The 24954-nt window shown below is 68.1% G+C and overlaps 3 protein-coding genes across 3 annotated transcripts; all 3 read left to right on the top strand.

Moving 5' to 3' along the window:
- The first annotated feature begins 1312 nt into the window (after positions 1-1312).
- Positions 1313-3119, top strand: LOC148592305 (struthiocalcin-2-like). The gene is made up of 5 exons (XM_088535219.1): positions 1313-1380; positions 1450-1544; positions 2576-2737; positions 2833-2938; positions 3040-3119. Exons 1-5 carry the CDS (start codon positions 1314-1316, stop codon positions 3105-3107), a joined length of 498 nt encoding a protein of 165 aa, XP_088391345.1. The 5' UTR covers position 1313; the 3' UTR covers positions 3108-3119.
- Positions 3120-8265: 5146 nt separating this feature from the next.
- CIMAP1B (ciliary microtubule associated protein 1B) lies at positions 8266-12240 on the top strand. The gene is made up of 6 exons (XM_088535229.1): positions 8266-8383; positions 9433-9636; positions 10484-10585; positions 10680-10801; positions 10869-11009; positions 12160-12240. Exons 1-6 carry the CDS (start codon positions 8266-8268, stop codon positions 12238-12240), a joined length of 768 nt encoding a protein of 255 aa, XP_088391355.1.
- Positions 12241-13326: 1086 nt separating this feature from the next.
- Positions 13327-24073, top strand: TYMP (thymidine phosphorylase). Its single transcript, XM_088535228.1, has 9 exons — positions 13327-13473; positions 15022-15224; positions 15858-15956; positions 16721-16850; positions 17576-17694; positions 18796-18958; positions 19697-19927; positions 21605-21745; positions 23898-24073. The coding sequence occupies exons 1-9, from the start codon at positions 13347-13349 to the stop codon at positions 24071-24073; spliced, it is 1389 nt and encodes a 462-aa protein (XP_088391354.1). The 5' UTR covers positions 13327-13346.
- The last annotated feature ends 881 nt before the right edge of the window (positions 24074-24954 follow it).

Genomic DNA, 24954 nt, shown 5'->3' with positions numbered 1-24954 from the left:
ACGGGCGCCTGACGCAGGCGGCCGCGCGCCCCGCGCTGGCACACGCAGCGCCTGCGTCGGCGGGCGCACGCGGGGACGCTGCCGTGGGAACCGGTGACATTTAGGCGGGCGCCTCCGAGCTGCCCCTCCGGCTCCGCAGGGATAAAAGGCCCAGGCGGGTGCGGAGCAGCCGCCGGCCCGGAGCAGCACCCGAGCGGCGCCCGGGCAGGGTCCCGTGCAGTGTCCGTGCAGTGTCCGTGCAGCGCTCGGAGCAGTGTCCTGTGCAGTGTCCCGTGCAGTGTCCCGTGCAGCGCTCGGAGCAGTGTCCCGTGCAGTGCTCCGAGCAGCGCCTCGCCGAGGGAGCGCAGGTGAGTTGCTGCACGTGCAGCACCCCGTGCAGAGGGACTGCAGGTGAGTCGCTGCCCTCGCCCGCTGTGCCATGCACTGCTGGGAGCTCCTGCCACCCCGCAGAGCCCGCGCCTGCATGTGCACCCTGCACCCCTGCCCTCTGCACCCCTGCAACCTGCACACCCTGCACCCTTGCACGCTGTGCACCCCTGCAACCTGCACACTGCGCCCCCTGCACCTTTGCACCCTTGCACACTGTGCACCCCTGCACTCTGCAACCTGCACCTTCCACTGTGCACCCTTGCACTCTTGCACACTGTGCATCCCTGCACCTTTGCACCCTTGCACACTGTGCACCCCTGCACCTTTGCACCCTTGCACACTGCACTCTGCAACCTGCACCTTCCACTGGGCACCCTGCACTCACACACTGGGCACCCGTGCACTGTGTACCTTTGCAATGTGCACCCCTGAATTCTGCACCCTTGCACCTTGTATCCTGCAAAGCTGCACTCTGTATCCAGTACCCCACACTCTTGCACCCCAAACCCTTCACTCCACACTGCACTGTGCACCCTGCTTCCCGCATCCCAGTATTCCTGTTCCTGTCCTCTTGCACGCCCCCATCCTGCCCTGCTGGGCTATGCACTCTGCTCTCTTGTATCTCTCAGTCCGTATTCACACATCTTGCACCCTGCACACCTGCATCCTGCACCTTGCACCCCATCCGGACAGGACTCCATGCACAGCACCCCTGCAGCCCACACCCCTGCACCTCGCATCACACACCCTGCATCCTTCACCGTGTCCTGCAGCCTGCACCTCACTGCAGTGCAGGGCACGTGCCCCCCACCATGCACCCATACTGCAGGACCAGCTGCCCCCTTGCAGCTATGGTGCCATCCTGGGTGCTCCCCATGCACCCGCGGTGCACCCATGCGCCCGTGCCCCCCGCGCAGCCGGTGCCCTCGTCCGCAGGGCGCACCATGTCCTGGAGGAGGTGCTGGGGGCTCTGCCTGCTGGGCGGCGTGCTGCTCGTGCCCCCGCTGCGAGGTGAGTGTCCCCCGCGCCGCGGGCGCCGCGCCGGCCCTGCTGCGGCCTCACGGTGCCCGCTGCCCGCAGGGGACGAGCGGGACGGCTGCGCCCAGGGCTGGCTGCCCTTCGACGGCCGCTGCTACGGCTTCTTCCCCCAGGAGATGAGCTGGAGGAAGGCCGAGGTGAGGGCCCGCGTGCGCATCCGTGTGCGCACGTGTCCGTGTGTGTCCTGGGGTGCACTTCTGCAACACACATCCACGTGCACACATGTCCATGGGTGTCCGTGCATGTGCACACATGTGCATGTGTGTCACTTCTGCAACACACATCCACACGTGTCCAGGGGGGCGCATGCATGTCCATGCGTGTCACAGGCGACATGCATCCACATGCACATGTGTCCATGTGTGTCCAGGGATGTCCGTGCATGTGCGCACATGTGCATGTGTGTCACTTCTGCAACACACATCCACACGTGTCCATGTGTGTCCAGGGGGGCGCATGCATGTCCATGCGTGTCACAGGCGACATGCATCCACATGCACATGTGTCCATGTGTGTCCGTGCATGTGCGCACATGTGCATGTGTGTCACTTCTGCGATGCGCATCCACATGCACACGTGTCCATGGGTGCCCATGCACGTCCATGCATGTGCATGCGTGTCATGGGTGACACGTATCCACATGCACATGTGTCCGTGTGTGTCCAGGGATGTCCGTGCATGTGCACACACATGAATGCGTGTCACTTCTGCGACACACATCCACGTGGACACGTGTCCAGGTGTGCCAGGGGTGTGCGTGGATGTGTGTCACTTGGGTGACATGCACACGTGTCCATGGGTGCCCATGCATGTCCGTGCACACATGTGCATGTGTGTCGCTTGTGCGATGCGCATCTACATGCACACGTGTCCATGGATGCCCGTGCATGTCTATGCATGTGCATGTCTGCATGGGCACGCATGCACATGCGTGTCTGCATGTGTGTGCACACAAAACGGAGCGGCTGCAGCGCCGCGAGTGCCCGCGGGACCTGGGGACACCCGTCTCCCTGCAGAGCGGCAGCGGGACGGGTGCCTGTCCCGGGACGGAGCCCCCATGGAGGGGACGGTCCCCAAGCGGCGCCCAGCTGGGCAGGCAGCTCCGCGGCCCCCAGCGCATCCCCAGCCCCGTGTCCCCGCGGCGTCACCTGCCCTTCCGCCGCCGCAGGGCCACTGCCAGAAGCTGGGCGCCCACCTGGCCTCCATCCACAGCGAGGAGGAGCACCAGGCCATCGCCGGCCTGCTGGCCTCCTCCCAGCCCTACAGCCACAGCCACGAGGAGATGGAGACCAGCGACGAGGTCTGGATCGGCCTCCGCCGGCCCCTGCGGGTGAGTGGCCCCACGCGCTGCCCGGCGCCTTCCCGGGCTCCAGATCGGGACCGGCGCCGCCGCCGGGTGGCATCCCCATGGCCTCCCGCCCGCAGAGACAAGTCTGGGAATGGTCCGACGGCAGCAAGCTGGACTACGGCTCCCGCTACCGTGGCGTCTATTCGCGCCGCAGAGCCTGCGCGGCGCTGGAGGACGCCACCGGTGAGCAACGGGCACGCACGCGCATGCATGTGCATGCATGCACACGAACGTGCATGCACGAGTGCATTTGGCGGGAGGCTCAGGGCTCTCCTCCCGCCCAGACTTTGCCACGTGGGACATGGAGCTGTGCAGCCAGCGGAAGCCCTTCATCTGCGAGTACCACGCGTAGGGCTGGCGCCGCGGCCCGCCGGGGCCCTCCACCGCCACCCGCCAGCCCTGTCCCTGTCCCTGCGGGGCCACGCGGACGCTGCCCTGCAGTAAACGTGTCCCAGTGCTCGGCCTCCTCTGTGCGTCCTTGCGCGGGCACTGCCGGGGCCGGGGGTGCAGGGGGGCCTCGTCCCGCGCTGGTCCCCCCCAAGCCTGGGCCTGAATGGGGATCCCGCACACAGGGTGCGCAGGGTCTGCTCCACGCCGCTGCCGCCCAGCCCCGAGCAGGGACGTCCCTGTCCCTGCAGGAAGGGACACGCACGTGCCCGCGTGTTCGTGTGTGTAGGATGCACAGCGGTGCGCTCAGCAGGGCACGGAACCTGGAACACGGCTGGGTACAGAGGCGGTCGCAGAGCTGGGCACAGAGCTGGGCACAGAGACAGGCATGGAGCTGGTCAGAGCAGGACGCAGAGATGGAGACAGAGCAGGACATGGAGCAGGGCACAGAGATGGGCACAGAGACAGGCACAGAGCTGGTCAGAGCAGGACACCAAGCAGGGCACAGAGCAGGGCCCAGAACTGGCCACAAAGCAGGACACAGAGCAGGGCACAGGGATGGGCATGGAGCTGACGGACACAGGCATAGAGCTGGGTACAGAGCAGGACACAGAGCAGGACACGGAGCTGGTCACAGAACTGGCCACAAAGCAGGACACCGAGCAGGGCACAGGGATGGGCCCGGAGCTAGACATAGAGCTGGGTACAGAGCAGGACACTGAGCAGGGCACAGAACTGGCCACAAAGCAGGACACTGAGCAGGGCACAGAGCAGGACACAGAGCAGGACACCAAGCAGGGCACAGAGCAGGGCACAGAGATGGGCACAGATCAGGGACAGGATGGGCTGCTGCAGGTGCCCGCGGGTCCCCGGGGCTCCGTTTCACCCAGGTGCTCATTGCCTGGCACCAGCCAGATGCCAAAGACGCTGCTGGCGGTGCCATGTGTCCCTGCTGTGTCACACGTCTCTGGACACAGGGTCCCTCTGCAGAGCTGAGCCCGCGTGCAGGGGATGTGTCACCGGGCTGCATGGTCCTGTCTGCTGGGAAAGGAGCTCTCCTGGCACCCCAGGGGTGTCCTAAGGGATCCCCATGGCCCTAAGGGACCCTCATGACCCCAAGGGAACTCCATGGCCCCAGGGGACCCCCATGGCCCTAGGGGACCCTCATGACCCCAAGGGACCCCATGACCTCAAGGGTCTTTCATTTCCTCAGGGGATCCCCACAGCCCCTGTGATCCCCCATTCCCTCAGGGGACCCCACGATCCTCCCATGGCTCCAACTGAGCGTCATCACCCCAATGGATCCTATGGCTCCCATGGCACCCTCATTGCCCTTGGGGACTCCCCTGGCCCCAGGGGTCCCCCATGGCCTCAGGGGATCTCCATGGCCCCATCAGACTCCCATCGCCCCATCGGGATTCTCATGGTCCCATGGCACACATGGGACCTCCATGGTTCCAGCAGGAACCTCATAGTCCCAGCAGGATCTCACGGATCCCCATGACCCTATCAGGCCCTTATGGCACTCCATGACCCCCGCAGACCCCATAGCCCCCAGGAGACCCCACGGTCTCACCATACGCCCATGGGCCTCATGGCCCCCATTGGACCAACATCTCCTGGAGCGCCTCCAGGTCCCATAGGCAGGATCCTGCAGCAGGACAACCCTGTCCAGGCTCGTGACAGAGCCCAGGGCTCTTCCAAAGGCCTCCAGGATTCAGGGTTTTGGTGGCCCCACGGATACGTTCTTAGGCTGAGCTATATCATAACCGCTTCCCACTGCTTTTCCCCACACGGATCTGCCATCGCTCCCCTCTGCTTTTACTTTTGCTTATGCCCATGTGTCCTACAGGCACATGGGGCTCCCCATTTGGGCCATTTCCACTGCAAGAGTTAAATATATATATATTAAAAAGCAAAGTCTCTTGCATGCCTGGAGCAGAGTTGTCGGCCTGGAGCTCCAAAACTTTCCGTATTCCCACATATCAATCACAATACATCAACCCCAGCCCAATTCAGCAGGAAAAGAAACCTGAAGAGTGTTTCATCTTTCTAACTTGCCATTCCAGGGGAGGCACCTTGAGCTTTTCGGGGATTATTTTTGGGTGATTTCACCCTCAGATCACCGCCATCCTTCCCAGCCCCTTGCACTCATCCAGAAGCGGCTCCTGGAATCCAGTATCGGCACCACTGGCATCCCGCAAGCAGGGAGCTGTCCCGCGGAAGTGGATCCGTCAGGGCTGGAGCCTCCACGGGTTTTTCAGGGCTGATCCCCAGTGGACCGTGTGCTCCGACGGCCGCGTCCCGCACGGCACCGCGCAGACCCGGCGTTCCCAGGGCGGCTGCAGCTCCAGGGGCGGCACAAGGAGCCTTCCCGGGCCCAAGTCCAGCTGAAACCTCCTCCTTTGGTCCAGGGCCTCATTGCAAACGAGGGCAACGTCTCTGGGGCTGCGCAGGCTCCATCCTCACAGAGGAAATCCAGGGAAGCAGCCACATGGCAATGGCCTTCCTCCGCCTCGCTCCCCCGAAACGTTATCCTGCCCGGACCGAGCACTTTGCCCGGAGCGGGACGCCAGCCCGTGCCAGAGTCCAGGGCTCCCACCGGGTTCTCCGGGCACTGCGCGCGACGGGGGAAAGTTCAATGGGAAGGAATTCCCGGAAGGGCTGGGAAGGTGCCCGGGATCGCTGGTTTAGCAGGGCAGTGCGGGAGGTCACCGAGGTCCCCGCATCGCTGTGAGGGACAAGGGACACTAAACAAACGCCCATGAGGACAGCGCGGCTCCGCCACCGGAGCAGCAAGGTCACCGTGACCGCCCGGGTGACCCGCTCCCATCGCAGTGCTGGGATGGGAGACCATGAAACCAGAAACAGCCTGGTGCAACCTTTGGAATTGCCGCTGCAATCCTGCGGATGGGAACATCCAGATGTGTATCCCTGCAAACAGCTGGGAGCATCCAGCTCTGCATCCCTGTGCAACAGGGTGTGTGGATTCCGGGAACGCACGCTCGATCTCGGCTGTGGTGTCACAGGGTTTATTTCTATTGCACAGGAAACCAAGGACTTCCAGGGGTCGGTTAGCAAAAAATGAGGAATTGAGTGAACCAAGGAACGCAGCGCCCTGCTGTGCAGCCCAACGCGGGGCAGAGCGCGAGCGGTGGCAGGAGGCGGCCGCCCGGTCCCCACGCAGCGTCCCCAGCGCCGAGGTGGCTCCTTCTCTCCCATCACCACCACCTGCACTATTACAGGCTGGGATAAACAGGCCTGTGCGGCACTCGTTGCATTTGGGTTTTTGTTTTTTTTCCATTTGGAAAGAGGAAGCTCGCTTGGGCAGAGTGGCTTCCCCATTTCAAATGTCAAGTTCCCTAATCTATTATTTTTCATCCTTTCACTCCAGACATGATGACTTTGCACATTGCTAAGTTGGTTATGTCCCAAAACAGCGGGTACGAGACAAGGACCCGCGACACTCCATCGATCAATCACACCCGTCTGGTACACCCGGCACAGCTGGGAATATCCGGTTCTGCATCCCTGCACATAGCTGGGAATGTCCAGCTCTGCATCCTCGGACACATCTGGGAATGTCCAGCTCTGCATCCCTGCATAAAGCTGGGAATGTCCAACTCTGTGTCCCTGCACAGCTGGGAACATCCAGTTTTGCATCCCTGCACAGGTGGGAACATCTGGCTCTGCATCCCTGCGCACATCTGGGAACGTCCAGCTCTGTGTCCCTGCACATCTGGGAATGTCCAGCTCTGCATCCCTGCACAGATGGGAACATCTGGCTCTGCATCCCTGCGCACAGCTGGGAATGTCCAGCTCTGCATCCCTGCGCACAATGTCCAGCTCTGTATCCCTGTGCATGGCCAGGACCCCAGGGTGCTGCTGTGGCTGGAGCGGCCCCAGGCCGCGGAGCTCCCGGTCCCGGCACGGGGAGGCCCTGGAGGCCCCGTTGGGAGGTCGGGCCGGGGCTCCCATCCCCAGCGGGGCAGCAGGTCCCTGCCCGGTCCCTGCCCAGTCCCTGCCCGGCCGGGCTGCCCGGTTTGTTGTCCCGGTGTCATAGAAACCGCTGGAGGGAAGGAGGAGGCTGCGGCCGGATCCTTCCGGCCCCGGCGGAGCTGGTAAGAGCCATTCCCAGCCCAGCCGGCACCGGCACCGGCTCCTGGGTGCGGGGGCTCCATCCCCAGGGCTCCGGGGCCAGAACCCACCGGGTTCCGGAGGCTGCAGCCCTGGGATCCATCCGGGGGTCTGGTCCAAGGGGCGCTGGGGCTGCAAACCCGGGTGCTGGGGGCTGCGTTCCTGGGATGTAAGAGGCTTCACCCGTGGGATCCCAATCACTTTGTCCCCAGGATGCTGGGTGCTGCCCCGGGGAGGATGAGGACCCCATTCCTGGGTGATTGCCAGATGAATCCCCGGGATGCTGAGGGCCGCATCCCAGGAGATGCTGAGGGCTGCATTCCTGGGATGCGAGAGGTGTCACCCATGGGATCCAGGGCCTTTGTCCCCAGGTGCTGAGGGCTGCATCCCTGGGATGTGAGGGGTGTCACCCATGGGATCCAGGCCCTTTGTCCCCAGGTGCTGAGGGCTGCATCCCTGGGATGTGAGAGGTTTCTCCCATGGGATCCAGGACCTTTGTCCCCAAGGTGTTGGGGGCTGCATTCCTGGGATGCGGGAGGTTTCTCCCGTGGGATCCAGGCGCTTTGTCCCCAGGATGCCAAGGGCTGCATCCCTGGGATGTGAGGGGTGTCACCCATGGGATCCAGGCCCTTTGTCCTCAGGGTTTTGGGGGCTGCATCCCTGCGGTGCCGGGGCTGCACCCCGGGGAGCAGCCACTCACCCCGGTTGGTGCTGGGGGGCATCCTCGGGGGCAGCTCCTTCCCCCCGGCCGCAGGGACCCGCTGCCGCGGCGCGGGGCGGCCGGCACCGCACGCCCGCGTGGCCCATTGTGACAGCGGCCGATCGCGCGGAGCCGAGCGGGCCGAGCGGGCCGAGCAAAGCCGCCCCCGTCCCGCTGCTCCCGCTGCTCCCGCTGCTCCCGCCGAGGCTCCCGGTGCCGCCGCCGGGCGCTCCCGAGGCTCCCGGTGCCGCCGCTCCGCTCCGTTCCGCCCCGTTCCGCGCTCGCCATGTCGGCCGACGTGCCCGACGTCTGGGTGGGCTCCTGGCGGCCCCACCGGCCCCGCGGGCCCATCGCGGCCCTCTACAGCAGCCCCGGGCCCAAGTACCGGCTCCCGACCAACGTGGGTGAGCGGGGCCGAGCGGGGCCGGAGGAGGACGGAGCAGAGGGGGCGGGATGGGCGTTGGGACTGCGGGAGCGCTGGGATGGAGCTGCTGAGGAGGCGGGAGGAAGCGGTGGGAATGGTGGGATGGGGCCGTTGGAGCAGCGGGATGCAGCAGTGGAGGTGGCAGGTTGGAGTCATCAGGGAAAAGGGATGGAGCCAAAGAGCAGCGGGATGGAATGGGATGGAACCATGGGGCAAGGGGATGGAACCATGGGCAGCAGGATGGAGCCACGGGACAGCGGGATGGGGCTGTGGGGCAGTGGGATGGAGCCATCAGGATGGTGGGGTGGCACCAAAGGGGCAGCAGGATGGAGCTCTGGGGTAGTGGGATGGGGCTGTGGGGCAGCAGGATGGGGCTGTGGGGCAGCAGGATGGAGCCATGGGGCAGCGGGATGGAGCTGTGGGGCAGCAGGATGGAGCTGTGGGGCAGCGGGATGGGGCTGTGGGGCAGCGGGATGGGGCTGTGGGGCAGGGGGATGGGGCTGTGGGGCAGCAGGATGGAGCTGTGGGGCAGCGGGACGGGGCTGTGGGGCAGCAGGATGGAGCCATGGGGCAGTGGGATGGAGCTGTGGGGCAGCAGGATGGAGCTGTGGGGCAGCAGGATGGAGCCATGAGGCAGTGGGATGGAGCTGTGGGGCAGCGGGACGGGGCTGTGGGGCACCAGGATGGAGCCATGAGGCAGTGGGATGGAGCTGTGGGGCAGGGGGATGGGGCTGTGGGGCAGCAGGATGGGGCTGTGGGGCAGCAGGATGGAGCTGTGGGGCAGCGTGATGGAGCTGTGGGGCAGTGGGATGGGGACATGGGGCAGCGGGACGGGGCTGTGGGGCAGCAGGATGGAGCCATGGGGCAGTGGGATGGAGCTGTGGGGCAGCAGGATGGAGCAGTGGGGCAGCGGGATGGGGCTGTGGGGCAGCAGGATGGAGCAGTGGGGCAGCGCCGTGGAGCACAGGCCGGTGCCGTGGGGCAGCGCCGGGGCCCAGGGCCGCCAGCCCCATCCTCCCCGTCCCGCAGGTTACCAGCTGCACGACCCGTCGCGGCACCGCGCGCCCGCCTACAGCTTCGGCATCCGCTGCCCGCAGCTGGGGGACGACTGCTCCCCGGGGCCCGCGTACATGGTGCCCGCGCGCAGCACGGCGCGCGGCGCCGGGCACAGCCCCGCGTACTCCATCTACGGCCGCCCCCGGGACATCGCGCCCTTCCGCACGCCAGGGCCAGGTCAGCCGGGATGGGGCTGCAGCGCCACACGCACACCTGCAGCCGGGTGCAGTGCTGCACCGCGCTGCGCCGGGATGTACCGCGCTGCACCGTGTGACACTGGGATGCACTGCGCTGCACCACGTGGCACCATGCTGCAAAACGATGCAGTGCACTGCACCATGCAGCATCATGCTGTACTGGGATGCACCACACTGCACCATGTGGCACCGGGATGTACCACACTGCACTGCACCACGCGGCACCGTGCTGCACCGGGATGCACCGCACTGCACCACGCGGTACCATGCTGCAAAGGGATGCAGTGCACTGCACCATGCGGCATCGTGCTGCAAAGCGATGCAGTGCGCTGCACCGGGATGCACCACACTGCACCATGCGGCACCAGGATGCACCACACTGCACTGCACCACGCGGCACCGCGCTGCACCGGGATGCACTGCCCCATGTGACACCGTACTGCACCATGCTGCACTGCACTGCACTATGTGGTACTGCACAGCACTGGGATGCACCGCACTGCACCACGCGTCACCATGCTGCAAAGGAATGCAGTGCACTGCACCATGCGGCATCGTGCTGCACTGGGATGCACTACACTGCACCATGTGGCACTGCACTGCACCGCACTGCACTGCACCACGCGGCACCGCAGTGCACCGGGATGCACCGCACTGCACCACGCGGCACCGCGCTGCACTGCCCCATGCAGCACCATGCTGCACCGTGCTGCAAAGGGATGCACCGTGTTGCACGAGCCCATGCAGCGCTGGGCAGGTTGCACAGGGCAGGAAGGGGCCGGGTCCCCGTCCCCGTGCCCTGGTGCCACCACCCGCCCTCACCGCAGGTCGCTACTGCCCGGAGAAGGCCGGGAAATGGGCCTACCCCTCGGCGCCCGTCTACTCGCTGGCGTCGCGCACCAAGCACTTTGCCAACGACCAGACCCCAGGTAGGGAGCAGCGCCGGGGCTCCCGTGGGCGCCCGGTGCACGGGGGACCCCGGGGGGGCCGTACGCGCCGCCCCGCTGAGCCCCCGTCCGCCAGGCCCCGCCGCCTACGGGCTGCCCCCCATGCTGGGCCCGCGCGTGGTGGGGAAGAGCTCGGCGCCCAACTTCTCCATGCTGGGCCGCAGCGCCGTGGGCAGCTTCTACGCCGACCTGTGCAAGGTGAGCGGGGGGCGCGCGGGGCGCGGGGGGCGCCCCGGGGGCCGCTCTGACCGCCCCGCGCCCGCAGACGCCGGGACCCTGCAACTACCGCGTGGTGGACGCCAACGTGTACAAGCGGCGCGCGCCGCAGTACAGCATGCTGGCGCGCAACCTGCTGCCCGGCGACAACACGCGCAAGCCGGGCCCCGGCGCGTACAGCCCCGAGAAGGTGAGCGGGGACGGGGGGCGCAGCGCGGCGCGGGGCAGCGTGGTGTGCCGTGGTGTGGTATGGAGCAGCACGCGGTACCACGGTGCAGCACGCTGCAGTGCGGTGTGCCATGGTGTGGCACGGTGTGCCATGGTGCAGTACATTGCAGTGTAATGTGCCATGGTGTGCACAGTGTGCCATGGTGCAGCACGCTGCAGTGCGGTGTGCCATGGTGTGTACAGTGTGCCATGGTGCAGCATGCAGTGCAGTGTGCCATGGTGTGGTGCAGTGCGCCATGGTGCAGCATGCAGTGCCATGGTGCAGTACATGGCAGTGCAGTATGCCATGGTGTGGCACTGTGCATGATAGCGCAGCACGCTGCAGTGCAGTGTGCCATGGTGTGGCACAGTGCGCCATGGTGCAGCATGCAGTGCCATGGTGCAGCACATGGTGCCATGGTGCAGCACGCTGCAGTGCAGTGTGCCATGGTCTGGCGCAGTGTGCCGTGGTGCAGTGTGGTGTGCCATGTTGCAGCGTGGTGTGTCATGGTGCAGCACGGTGTGCCATGGTGCAGTGCAGTGCAATACAGTATGTCATGGTGCAGCACGGTGTGCCATGGTGCAGTGTGCCATGGTGCAGTGTGCCGTGGTGCAGTGTGGTGTGCTATGGTGCAGTGTGGTGTGCCATGGCACAGCACAGCGTGCCATGGTGCAGCATAGTGTGCCATGGTGCAGTGTGTTGTGGTGCAGTGTGCCATGGTGCAGTGTGGTGTGCTGTGGTGCAGTGTGCCATGGTGCAGCATGCCGTAGTGCAGTGTGCCGTGGTGCAGTGTGCCGTGGTGCAGCGCAGTGTGCTGTGGTGCAGTGTGCCATGGTGCAGTGTGGTGTGCCATGGCGCAGCACGGCGTGCCGTGGCGCAGCACGGTGCGCCATGGTGCAGTGTGCCATGGTGCAGCGCAGTGTGCCATGGTGCAGTGTGCCGTGGTGCAGTGTGCCGTGGTGCAGTGTGCCATGGTGCAGCGCAGTGTGCCGTGGTGCAGTGTGCCATGGCGCAGCACGGTGTGCCATGGTGCAGTGTGCCATGGTGCAGCGCAGTGTGCCATGGTGCAGCGTGCCGTGGTGCAGCGCAGTGCAGCACCCGTCCAGGTTAACACACGTCCCCTCGCCCGCAGCGTGGCCAGCCCCGCGGCATCACCTTCGGCATCCGCCACTCGGACTACCTGGCGCCCCTGGTCCTGGACACCCCCGAGTAGGCGCCGGGGCGGCGCAGGGAACACGCACGTCCTGCACGGAGCCGGTGTCCGAGTGCTGCATGGGGCTGCGTGGGGCTGCGTGGGGCTGCGCGGGATGTGAGATGTGAGACACAGGATGCAGGCGGCAGGACAGGGGCTGCAGGACACAAGATGCAGGTGGTGGGATGCGGGATGCCAGATGCGGGACACAGATGCAGGCTGCGGGACATGGGATGCAGGATGTGGGTTGCAGGACATGGGATGCAGTATGTGGGACACAGAACACAGGATGCGGGACACAGAATGCAGGATGCAGGACACAGGATGCAGGTGGTGGGATGTGGGCTGTGGGACACAAGATGTGGGCCTTTGGACATGGGATGCAGTTGTGGGACATGAGATGCAGGATGCAGGACATGAGATGCAGGATGTGGGTTGCAGGACATGGGATGCGGGCTGTGGGACATGAGATGCAGGTTGTGGGACATGGGATGCAGGTGGTGGGATGCAGGACATGGGATGCAGTATGCAGGACACAGAATGCAAGACGTGGGGCACAGGATGCAGGTGGTGGGATGTGGGCTGCGGGACACTAGATGAGGGCTGCGGGACATGGGATTCAGGTTGTGGGACATGGGAGGCAGAATGTGGGACATGGGAGGCAGGATGGGCTACAGGACATGGGATGCAGGATGTGGGTTGCAGGACATGGGATGCCGGATGCGGGACATGGGATGCAGACTGTGGGATGCGGGACACAGATGCAGGTTGTGGGTTGCAGGACATGAGATGTGGGCCGCGGGACACGGGATGCAGGATGCGGGATATGGGATGCCGGGTGCGGGACAAAGATGCAGGTGTCGGGACGCGGTACCGACCCGCGCGTCGCCCGGTTCGGCCCGGTTCGGCCCGGCCCCGCGGTGCCGGTGCCGGCGGCAGCCCCGGGCCCGGCCGCCCTCCCGGGGGCGGTGCCGGGCGGAGCCGCCGCCCGCGGGCAGAGTCCAGCGGCGGGGCCGGGCCGGGCCGGGCGCTGCGGGCGCGGGGGAGCGGCCGGACCAAACCGAACCGAACCGAACCAGGCCAAACCGAACCGGGCCGAACCGGGCCGGGCGCTGCGGGCGCCGCCAATGGCGGCCGAGGGCTCCGTCCCCGCGCTCATCCGGAGGAAGCGGGACGGGGAGCGGCTGCGCGACCACGAGATCGAGAGCTTCGTGCGGGGCATCGCCGACGGCAGCGTCCAGGAGGGGCAGATCGGTGCGGGGCACCGGGGACACCGGCGGGACGCGGGGACACGGGGACACGGGGACCATGGGGCACCGGGAACCATGGGGCACCGCGGGCACCGCGAGCACTGGGGACATGGGGACCACGGGGCACCGGGGACATGGGGACCACAGGGCACCAGGGACACAGCAGGGACACAGTGGGACATTCAGCACTGGGGACACAGCGGGGCATGGGGCACCGCAGGGCACTGGGGACATGATGGGGCATGGGGCACTGCGGGGCACTGGGGACACAGAGGGGACACAGCGGGACATGGGGCACTGGGGACACAGCGGGGCACTGCAGGGCACCAGGGACACAGAAGACACGGGGCACCATGAGGACAGAGCTGGGCACAGCGGGGACATGGCAGGACAGGGGTGAGGGATGGACAGGGGGACATGAAAGGGGACACGGGGGGCGTGCAGGGTGCACGGGAGGAAGACCTGGCTGGGCTGCAGGGACACAGCGGGGACATGGCAGGGGACGTGGGGCAGGATGTGGCGAGGGACAGGATGGGGCGGGGGACGTGGCAGGGGCCATGGGGCAGGGGCAGGGGACGTGGGGCAGGACATGGGGGCAGGGGACATGGGGCAGGACGTGGCAAGGGACAGGATGGGGCAGGGGACGTGGCAGGGGACGTGGGGCAGGACATGACAAGGGACATGCTGGGGCGGGGGACACGGCAGGGGCCATGGGGCAGGGGAGAAGCAGCCAAGGTGCAGCCTGGTGGGACAGGGACAGGGGGGACGTGGCCAGAGGAAGTGACCTGGGGACACAGTTGGGGACAGGGCTGGGGAGGGGGGGACCCCCAGGGCGGGGGTGTCAAAGAGGGGCTGCGGGGGGCAGTGGGGACCCCGTGGGGCACAAGAGGACCCATGGGTGGGGGGTGATGGGCAAAGGGGCGCAGTGGCCATGAGGACCCATGGGAGCAACGGGAGCCAGGGGGCGCAGCGGGGACCTGGGGGGCCCGGGTATGATGGGGACCCTGCCATGGGGCACAGGAGCAATGGGCACCCATGGAGCGTGGGCGGGATCAGGGTGTCATCCTGCCCATAGGGCAGGAGGGCCATGGGGCCCTGTGGGGCACGGGGCCAGTGGGGCCCGGCCATGGGACATGGGGACAGGGGGGCCCTGCTGTGGGGCATTGGGTAGTGGGGCCCCACCATGGGACGTGGGGCGGTGCGGCCCTGCCGTGGGGCGCAGGGGCGGCGGGGCACCACCATGGGTCACAGGGGCATTGGGGTCCTGCTGTGGGGCACGGGCCCCACCATGGGGCGCAGGGGCAATGGGGCGCTGCTGCAATGGGGTGTGGGGTGTCGCTGCAATGGGGCGCGGGGCGGTGCGGCCCTGCCGTGGGGCACGGGGGTGGCAGGGTCCTTCCATGGGGCGCGGGGCGGTGCAGCCCTGCCATAGGGCGCGGGGGCAATGGGGCGCCGCTGCAATGGGGTGTGGGGTGTCACTGCAATGGGGCGCGGGGCGGTGCGGCCCTGCCGTGGGGCGCGGAGGCAGCCGCCCGCCCCGCGCCGCCCGCAGGCGCCATGCTCATGGCCATCCGGCTGCGGGGCCTGGACGCGGCGGAGACGCTGGCGCTGACGCGGGCCATGGCGGCGTCGGGGCGCGCGCTGGCCTGGCCGCCGCGCTGGCGCGGCCGCCTCGTGGACAAGCACTCGACGGGCGGCGTGGGCGACAAGGTCAGCCTGGCGCTGGCGCCCGCGCTGGCCGCCTGCGGCTGCAAGGTGAGCGGCCCCCGCGGCCTGGTGGTCCTGGAGGGTCCTGGTGGTCCCAGGAGGGTCCTGGTGGTCCCATTGGGTCTTGGTGGTCCCAGCAGGTCCCAGAGGGCCCCCCCATCCCTGCGCTCCAGGTGGCTCCTGGTGGCCCCACCAGCTGCAGGTCCCAGGAGGTCCAGGGGGTCCCAGCGGGTCCTGGTGGTCCTGGCAGGTCCTGGTGGTCCTGGTGGCCCCAGCAGCTGCAGGTCCCAGGAGGTCTTGGTGGCCCCTGTGGATCCTGGCGGTCCTGCCAGATCCTGGTGGTCCTGGCAGGTCCTGGTGGTCTGAGGAGGTCCCAGGGGTCCAGGCAGGTCCTGGCAGTTCCATTGGGTCTGGGTGGTCCCAGCGGGTCCCAGAGGGCCCCTCCATCCCTGTGGTCCTGGTGGGTCCTGGTGGTCCCAGGAGGTCCTGGTGGTCCTTGTGGGTCCTGGTAGTCCCACTGGGTCCTGGTGGTCCCGTCGGGTCCTGGCGCTGCTGGCGGTCCTGGTAGTCCCGCTGGGTCCTGGTGGTCCTGGTGGTCCCACTGGGTCCTGGCAGTCCCACCGGGTCCTGCCGGTGCCGGTGCCGGTGCCGGCGGGTCCCAGCGTCCGGGTGGCCCCGCAGGTGCCCATGATCAGCGGGCGGGGGCTGGGCCACACGGGTGGCACCTTGGACAAGCTGGAGGCCATCCCGGGATTCCGCGTCACCCAGAGCCCCGAGGAGGTGGGGGCGCCCGGGGACGGGGACACGGACGGGGACGGGGACAGGGACGGGCACAGGGACACGGATGGGGACAGGGACAGGGATGGGGATGGGGACAGGGACGGGGATGGGGACGAGGATGGTCATGAGGACAGGCATGGGGACAGGGATGAGGGTAGACATGGTGACAGGGATGGGGATGGGCACAAGGATGGGCATGGGGACAGGGACGGGCATGGGGACAGGGATGAGGATAGGGACAGGGACAGGCACGGGGACAGGGACAGGGACAGGGACGGGGACAGAGATGGGGACAGGGATGGGCACATGGACAGGGATGGGCATGTGGACATGGACGGGCCAGGGACAGGCACGGGACAAGGATGGGCACGGGGACAGAGATGGAGACAGGGACACTGATGGGGACAGGGACAGGCATGGGGACAGGGACAGGCTTGGGGACGGGGACAGGGATGGGGATGGGAATGGGGATGGTCATGAGGACAGGCATGGGGACAGGGACAGGGTCAGGGACAGGGACAGGGATGGGGATGGGAATGGGAATGGGAATGGGGATGGGGATGGCCATGGGGACAGGGACGAGGATGGGTACGGGGACAGGGATGGGGATTGGGATGGGAACAGGGATAGTCATGAGGACAATGAGGACAGGCATGGGGGTGGGGATGGGGACGGGCACGGGGACAGGGATGGGGACAGGGATGGGGACAGGGACAGGGATGGCGACGGGGCCTGTCCCCGGCGCTGAGCCTGTCCCGCGGCAGATGCAGCTCATCCTGGAGCGCGTCGGCTGCTGCATCGTGGGGCAGAGCGAGGAGCTGGCGCCCGTCGACCGCGTCCTCTACGCGCTGCGCGACGTCACCGCCACCGTGGACAGCCCGGCGCTCATCACGGGTGCGCGGCGGCGCGGGGACCGCACGGGGACAGGAAAGGGATGGGACCGTGTTGGGATGGGGATGGGGACGTGACAGGGACAGGATGGGAATGGGATGGGGACAGGACAGGGTCAGGGATAGGATGGGACAGGGATGCGGACGGGGATGGGGACAGGATGGGGACAGAGAGAGGAGAGGGGTGGGATGGGGATAGGGATGGGGATGGAAGAGGACAGGGATGGGGCAGTATGGGGACAGGACGAAGGGGATAGGACAGGACAGGGCCAGGGATGGGGACAGGATGGGGACAGAGACAGGAGAAGCATGGAATGGGGATGGGACAGGACAGGGATGGGATGGGGATGGGGCAGGATGGGGACAGGATGAAGGGGACAGGGATGGGGATGGCATGGGGATGGGGACAGGGACAGGATGGGAATGGGACAGGGACGGGGATAGGACAGGACCAAGATGGGGATGGGGATGGGGATGGGGACAGAGACAGGAGAGGGACGGGATGGGGATAGGGATGGGGATGGGAGAGGACAGGGATGGGACGGGATGGGGATGGGGCAGGATGGGGACAGGATGAAGGGGACAGGACAGGACAGGACAGGGCCGGGATGGGGACGGGGACAGGGACAGGGACAGGGAAGGCCGGGGCCGGGATGGGGATGGGGACAGGGACGGGGACAGGGACGGGGCCAGGAAGGCCGGGCCGGCGCCGCGCTGAGCCCGCCGCAGCCTCCATCCTCAGCAAGAAGGCGGCCGAGCGGCTCTCGGCGCTGGTGCTGGACGTGAAGTTCGGGAGCGCCGCGGTGCTGCCCACGCGGGAGAGCGCGCGGGAGCTGGCGCAGAGCCTGGTGAGCGGCGGGGAACCGCGCCGGGCCGGGCCGGGCTGGGCCGTGCCGTGCCGTGCCAGGCTAGGCTGCACTGTGCTGTGCCAGGCTGGGCCGTGCTGCGCTGTGCCATTCTACGCCTTGCTGTGCCGTGCTGTGCCGTGCCATGCTGTGCCATGCCATGCTGTGCCATGCCAGGCTGTGCTGTGCCGTGCTGTGCCATGATGTGCCAGGCTGTGCTGCACCATGCCATGCTGTGCTGTGCCAGGCTGCACTGCACCGTGCCAGGCTGTGCTGAGCCATGCCATGCTGTGCTGTGCCAGGCTGTGCCAGGCTGTGATGTGCCGTGCCATGCTGTGCTGTGCCAGGCTGCACTGCACTGTGCCGGGCTGTGCTGAGCCATGCCGTACTGTGCTGTGCCAGGCTGTGCTAGGCTGGGCCATGCTGCGCCATGCCATTCTATGCTGTGCTGTGCCAGGCTGTGCCAGGCTGTGATGTGCCGTGCCATGCTGTGCTGTGCCAGGCTGTGCTGTGCCAGGCTGTGCTAGGCTGTGCCATGTCAGGCTGTGCTGTGCTGTGCCAGGCTGTGCTGTGCTGTGCTATGCCAGGCTGGGCCATGCTGCGTTGTGCCATTCTATGCCATGCTGTGCCAGGCTGTGGTGCATCATGCCGTGCTGTGCTGCACCAGGCTGTGCCAGGCTGTGACAGGCTGGGCCATGCTGAGCTGTGCCAGACTGCCGTGCTGTGCCATGCTGTACTGTGCTGTGCCGTGCCAGCCTGGGCTGTGCTGTGCCCTACTGCGCTGCGCCGTGCCGTGCCGTGCTGTGCTTTACCATGCTATGCTGTGCCATGCTGTGCCTTGCCATGCTGGACTGCGCCATGCTGCACCACACTGCATGCCGTGCCATGCCATGCCGTGCCATGCCATGCCGTGCCGTGCCATGCAGTGCTTTGCCATGCTGGACTGCGCCATGCTGTACCACACTGTACCGTGCCGTGCCATGCCGTGCCGTGCTGTGCCATGCCGTGCCGTGCCATGCAGTGCTTTGCCATGCTGGACTGCGCCATGCTGCACCACACTGTACCGTGCCGTGCCATGCCGTGCTGCGCCGTGCCGTGCCGCAGGTGTCGGTGGGCGAGCAGCTGGGCATGCGCACGGCGGCCGTGCTCAGCCGCATGGACTCGCCGCTGGGCCGCTGCGTGGGCAACTCGCTGGAGGTGCTGGAGGCCCTCGAGTGCCTGGAGGGCCGCGGCCCCCCCGACCTGCACGAGCTCGTCACCACCCTGGGTCAGTGCGGGGGACACTGTCCCCTGTCCCCACGCTCACACAGCCCCGGGTCCCCGCCCTGGCCTCACCCCCGGTGCCCCAAACACGGCCACGATGCCCCCGATGTGGCCGTGGGCCCCAGCCCCTCACCCCACACACAGCTATGGGTCCCGTCCTGCCCCTGACACCCCATATGTGGCCATGGGTCCCTGTCCCCCCACCCCAGCACCCGGCGCCCCGTCCCACTCCACGTCCTGCCCCGTCCCGTCCTGTCCCGCTCCCCATCCTGCTCCGCTCCGCATCCCATCCTGTCACCCTGTGCGCCCCGTCCCGCTCCGAGCCCTGGCACATCCCGCCCCACCGCGCTGCGCGCCCCGTCCGACCTCGTCCCCTCCCATTCCGTCCCGTCCCGCTCCGCTCCGCGCCCCCTCCGGTCCCACCCTGTCCCGCTCCGTGCCCCGTCCCGTCCGGTCCCGCCCCGTCCCGTCCCGCTCCGTGTCCCGTCCCGTCCGGTCCCATCCTGTCCTGTCCCGTCCCGCTCCGCGCCCCATCCCGTCCCGTCCGATCCCGTCCCTCTCCCTGCTCCGTCCCATCCCGCTGCGCGCCCCGTTCCGCTCCGCGCCTCGTCCCGTCCCGTCGCGTCGCGCCCCGTCCCGTCCCATTCTGTCCCGCCCCGTCCCTTCCCGCCCCGCGGCCGGTCCCGGTCCCGCGCGCTCCCGCGGCTCGGCGCGCGCTCGCGGTGCCATGCCGGCCGCGCAGGGGGGCTGCTGCTGTGGCAGGCGGGCGCGGCGGCGTCGCGGGAGGGCGGCGCGGGGCGCGTGGCGCGCGCGCTGCGGGACGGCTCCGCGCTGCGCGCCTTCGAGGCCATGCTGGGCGCGCAGGGGGTGCCCCCCGGCACCGCGCGCCGCCTCTGCGCCGGCCCCGCCGACCTGCGCGCGCGCGTGCTGGGCTGCGCGGCCACGCGCGAGGAGCTGCCCGCGCCGCGCCACGGTGAGTGCCGCGTGGGCCTGCCCGGGAGCCCGGGACCCCTACACCCTGCCCGGGACCCCTGCCCTGCACCCCGACCTGCCCGGGACCCCGGACCCCCATCCCGACCTGCCCGGGAGCCCGACACCCCTACACCCTGCCCGGGACCCCGGGACCCCTGCCCTGCACCCCGACCAGCCCGGGACCCCTGCCCTGCACCCGACCTGCCCGGGAGCCCGGACACCCCCTACACCCTGCCCGGGACCCTGGACCCACCCTACACCCTGCCCGGGACCCCGGGACCCCGGCCCTGCACCCCGACCTGCCCGGGACCCCTGCCCTGCACCCGACCTGCCCGGGAGCCCGGACACCCCCTACACCCTGCCCGGGACCCTGGACCCACCCTACACCCTGCCCGGGACCCCGGGACCCCTGCCCTGCACCCCGACCTGCCCGGGAGCCCGGGACCCCTACACCCTGCCCGGGACCCCGGGACCCCATCCCGACCTGCCCGGGACCCCCAGATATCCCCTACACCCTGCCCGGGACCCCAGACCCCTGCCCTGCACCCCGACCTGCCCGGGACCCCAGACACCTCCTACACCCTGCCCGGGACCCCCGGACCCCTGCCCTGCACCCCAACCTGCCCGGGACCCCTGGACACCCATCCCGGCCTGCCCGGGACCCCCAGATATCCCCTACACCCTGCCCGGGACCCCCGGACCCCTGCCCTGCACCCCGACCTGCCTGGGACCCCAGACACCCCTAGACCCTGCCCGGGACCCCCGGGTCCCCGCCCTGCACCCTGCTGGGGACCCCCAAACTCCCCTCCTGCCCCCAGAGCTGCCCGGGGACCCCCCGTCACCCCATCCCGCACCCCCCTTCCCGGCAGCCCCCGAGCCCCCGTCCTGCACCCGGACCCTGCCCGGGACCCCCGCCCCCGGGTCCCCCCACGTGTGCCAGGACCCCATCCCCGTCCCTGTCCCCATCCCCGTCCCTGTCCCCATCCCCGGCCGTGTCCCCCCGCCGCGGTGTGTCCCCACGCCGTGTGTCCCCACGCAGTGTCCCCCACCACGGTGTCCCCTGGCTTGGCCATGTCCCACCGCCGTGTCCCCCTGCTCGGCCGTGTCCCCCCTCCATTGTGTGTCCCCACGCCGTGTCCCCCACCGCCGTGTCCCCCCGCTTGGCCATGTCACCTGCTGCCATGTCCCCCTCCGCCATGTCCCCCCCCCCCAGCCGTGTCCCCCGCCGTTGTGTGTCCCCACTGTCATGTGTCCCCACGCCACGTCCCCTGCTGCCATGTCCGTCCGTCCCCACCGTGTCCCCCCCGCTCGACCGTGTCCCCCGCCGCTGTGTGTCCTCACCACCGTGTCCCCCCGCACCGTGTCCCCACCACCGTGTCCCCCCGCTTGGCTGTGTCCCCTGCTGCCATGTCCGTCCGTCCCCACCGTGTCCCCCAGCTCAGCCGTGTCCCCGTGCCATGTCCCCCACTGCCGTGTCCCCCCCGCTTGGCCATGTCCCCTGCCGCCATGTCCCTCACCCCGCCGTGTCCCCCCCGCCTCGGCCGTGTCCCCCTCCGCCGTGTCCCCCCGCTCAGCCGTGTCCCCCTCCGCCGTGTCCCCCTGCTCAGCCGTGTCCCCGCGCCCGGCCGTGTCCCCGTGTCGCGCGTGGCCGGGCGGGCGGTCACGCCGCGTGGCGCAGGGCGGGTGCGGCGCGTGGCCGCGCTGCCGCTGGCGCTGGTGCTGCACGGGCTGGGCGCGGGGCGCGCGCGCGCGGGGGACCCGCTGCGCCCACGCGTGGGGGCCGAACTGCTGGTGGACGCGGGGGACCCGCTGCGGGCCGGTGAGCGGAGCGGGCTGCGGGGGGTTCGGGCTGCGGGGGGTTCAGGCCGAGGGAGGCGGGTTCGGACCGAGGGAGGCGGGTTCGGGCTGTGGGGGCGGGTTTGGACCGAGGGAGGCGGGTTTGGGCCAAGGGAGGTGGGTTCGGGCTGTGGGCGGTGGGTTCGGACCGAGGGAGGCGGGTTCGGGCCGAGGGAGGCGGGTTCGGACCGAGGGAGGCGGGTTCGGGTCGAGGGAGGCGGGTTCGGGTCGAGGGAGGCGGGTTCGGGCCGAGGGAGGCGGGTTCGGACCGTGAGCGGTGGGTGGGGGTATGGGCAGGGGTTTGGGCTAGGGGTGACAGGTTTGGGGTAGGGGTGACAGGTTCGGGGTAGGGGTGACCGGTTTGGGCTGGGGGGTGACAGGTTTCAGCTGGGGGTGACAGGTTTGGGCTAGGGGTGACAGGTTCGGGGTAGGGGTGGTGGTGGTTACGGCTGTCGGGGGTTACAGGTGGCAGGTTTGGTCTGTAGGTGCCTGGCTGTTACAGGTGACAGTGGTTACAGGTGTCGGGGGTTATGGGTGCCAGGGGGCTACAGGCAGCAGGGGTTATGGGTGGCAGGCTGTTGTGGGTGACAGACTGTCGTGGATGGCAGGGTGTTACAAGTGTCAGCCTGTTATGGGTGACAGGGGCTATGGGTGTCAGGGTGTTATGGGTGATGGGGAACGGGTACCTGGCTGTTATGGGTGACAGGTTGTTGTGGATGGCAGGGTGTTACAGGTGTCAGGGTGTTGTTGGTGCCAGGTGTTACAGGTGTCCTGTTATGGGCAGCAGGGGCAATGGATGTCAGCTTGTTATGGGTGCCAGGGGCTATGGGTGCCAGGCTGTTACAGGTGATGGGGAATGGGTGCCTGGCTATTACCCGTGCCAGGCTGTTATGGGTGACAGGCTGTTGTGGATGGCAGGGTGTTACAAGTGTCAGGCTGTTATGGGTGCCAGGGGCTATGGGTGTCAGGCTGTTATCAGTGCAGGCTGTTACAGGTGCCAGGCTGTTATGGGCAGTAGGGGCAATGGGTGTCAGCCTGTTATGGGTGACAGAGACTGTGGGTGTCAGGCTGTTGTGGGTGACAGGGTCTGTGGGTGTCAGGCTGCTATCGGTGCAGCCTGTTACGGGTGCCAGGCTGTTATGGGCAGTAGGGGCAACGGGTGTCAGCCTGTTATGGGTGACAGGGGCTATGGGTGTCAGGCTGTTATGGGTGTCAGGCTGTTACGGGTGGCAGGTGCTATGGGTGTCAGGGTGTTATGGGTGTTGGGGAATGGGTGCCTGGCTGTTATCTGTGCCAGGCTGTTGTGGATGGCAGGGTGTTACAGGTGTCAGGGTGTTCTTGGTGCCAGGCTGTTACGGGTGTCAGGCTGTTACGGGCAGCAGGGGTAATGGGTGTCAGCCTGTTATGGGTGACAGGGGCTATGGGTGTCAGGCTGTTATCAGTGCAGGCTGTTACAGGTGCCAGGCTGTCATGGGCAGTAGGGGCAATGGGTGTCAGCCAGTTATGGGTGACAGGGGCAGTGGGTGTCAGCTTGTTATGGGTGACAGAGACTGTGGGTGTCAGGCTGTTGTGGGTGACAGGGTCTGTGGGTGTCAGGCTGCTATTGGTGCAGCCTGTTACGGGTGTCAGGCTGTTACGGGCAGCAGGGGTAATGGGTGTCAGCCTGTTATGGGTGACAGGGGCTATGGGTGTCAGGGTGTTATGGGTGATGGGGAATGGGTACCTGGCTGTTATGGGTGACAGGTTGTTGTGGATGGCAGAGTGTTACAGGTGTCAGGGTGTTCTTGGTGCCAGGCTGTTACGGGTGCCAGGCTGTTATGGGTGACAGGGGCTATGGGTGCCAGGGTGTTATGGGTGATGGGCTATGGGTGTCCGGGTATTATCGGTGCAGCCTGTTACAGGTGTCAGGCGCTGTGAGCAGCAGGGGTTGGGGCCGGCAGGGCTGGGGTGACGTGGGGTGGTGACACGGGGCTGGGGTGACGCGGGTGGTGACACGGGGCGGTGACACGGGGCGGTGACGCGGGTGGTGACACGGGGCGGTGACACGGGGCGGTGACACGGGCGGTGACACGGGCGGTGACACGGGGCGGTGACACGGGCGGTGACACGCGTGTCCCCGTCCCTCGGCGCCGCAGGGCAGCCCTGGCTGCGGGTGCACCACGAGGCGGCGGCGCTGGACGCGGAGCAGCGCCAGGCCCTGCAGGCCGCCCTGGAGCTCTGCGCCGACGACGAGCCCTTCGCGCCGGAGCCGCGCGTGGCCGAGCTCGTCCTGCCGCCCGCGGGGCCGCCCGACGCGCCGGGCGCGCAGTGACGGCGGCGCCGCCGGCCCGGGAGGCCTTTGCCAACCGTTAGCGATTCCACGACACCACGACGGGCTTTGCCAACCGTTAAGTGATTCCAGGATACCAGGAAGGCCTTTTCCAACCGTTAACTTGTTCCTAGTTCTGTGGCTGCCGCCGCCATCTTGTCACCCCTGCGTCTCCTCAGCGCCCCCTCGGGGGCGGGGGGGAAAGGAGGGGAATGCGCATGCGCGGGGCCGCCGGGCCGCCGGGGGGGTGTGCGCATGCGCGGGGCTGCCCCACCGGGGGGGGATGCACGGGCCGGCGGGGGTGTGTGTGCGCATGCGTGGGGCTGCCCCGCGGGGAGGGCGGATGCGCATGTGCGGGGCCGCGGCGGGAGTGGGAGGGGCCGCGGCGGGGGTGGGAGGAGCCGCGGCGGGGGTGGGAGGGGCCTGTCCGCCCGCCGGGCCCCGCCCCCGGCGCCGCCGCCCGTCCCCGTCCCGGTCCCTGTCCCGTCCCGTCCCGTCCCGTCCCGTCCCCGTCCCCGTCCCCGTCCCCGTCCCCGTCCCCGTCCCGGTCCCCGCGCGGCGGCTCCGGGGCGGCCGTGGGCGCTGCTCCCCGCGAGCCCCGAGGCGCTGCCGCTGCGCTGCACGGGGCTGGATCCGGCCCCCTCCGCGTCCCCCCGCGGCGCCCGGGGGCTCGGAGACCCCCGACGGCCGCCCCCGGTCCCGGAGCGCCGCGCGGAGCCCCACGAGCCCGCAACAACGGGGGGCAGCGGCGGTTTTCTAAGGGTTTTCTAAGACCTGAAAGCTCCTCCCCCTATGAACAACCGTTTGATGGAAGGAAGAATTTTTTTCCATCCCAGCACAGCCGATTGGCATTCAGCACCATAGGACAGAGAAGTTCAGAAATC

Source organism: Tinamus guttatus, unplaced genomic scaffold, assembly GCF_059628265.1.
Source record: "Tinamus guttatus ecotype Peru unplaced genomic scaffold, ASM5962826v1 Tinamus_guttatus_pri_ptg000619l, whole genome shotgun sequence".
Lineage (NCBI taxonomy): Eukaryota > Metazoa > Chordata > Aves > Tinamiformes > Tinamidae > Tinamus > Tinamus guttatus.
This window is presented reverse-complemented; position numbering and strand designations above follow the sequence as displayed.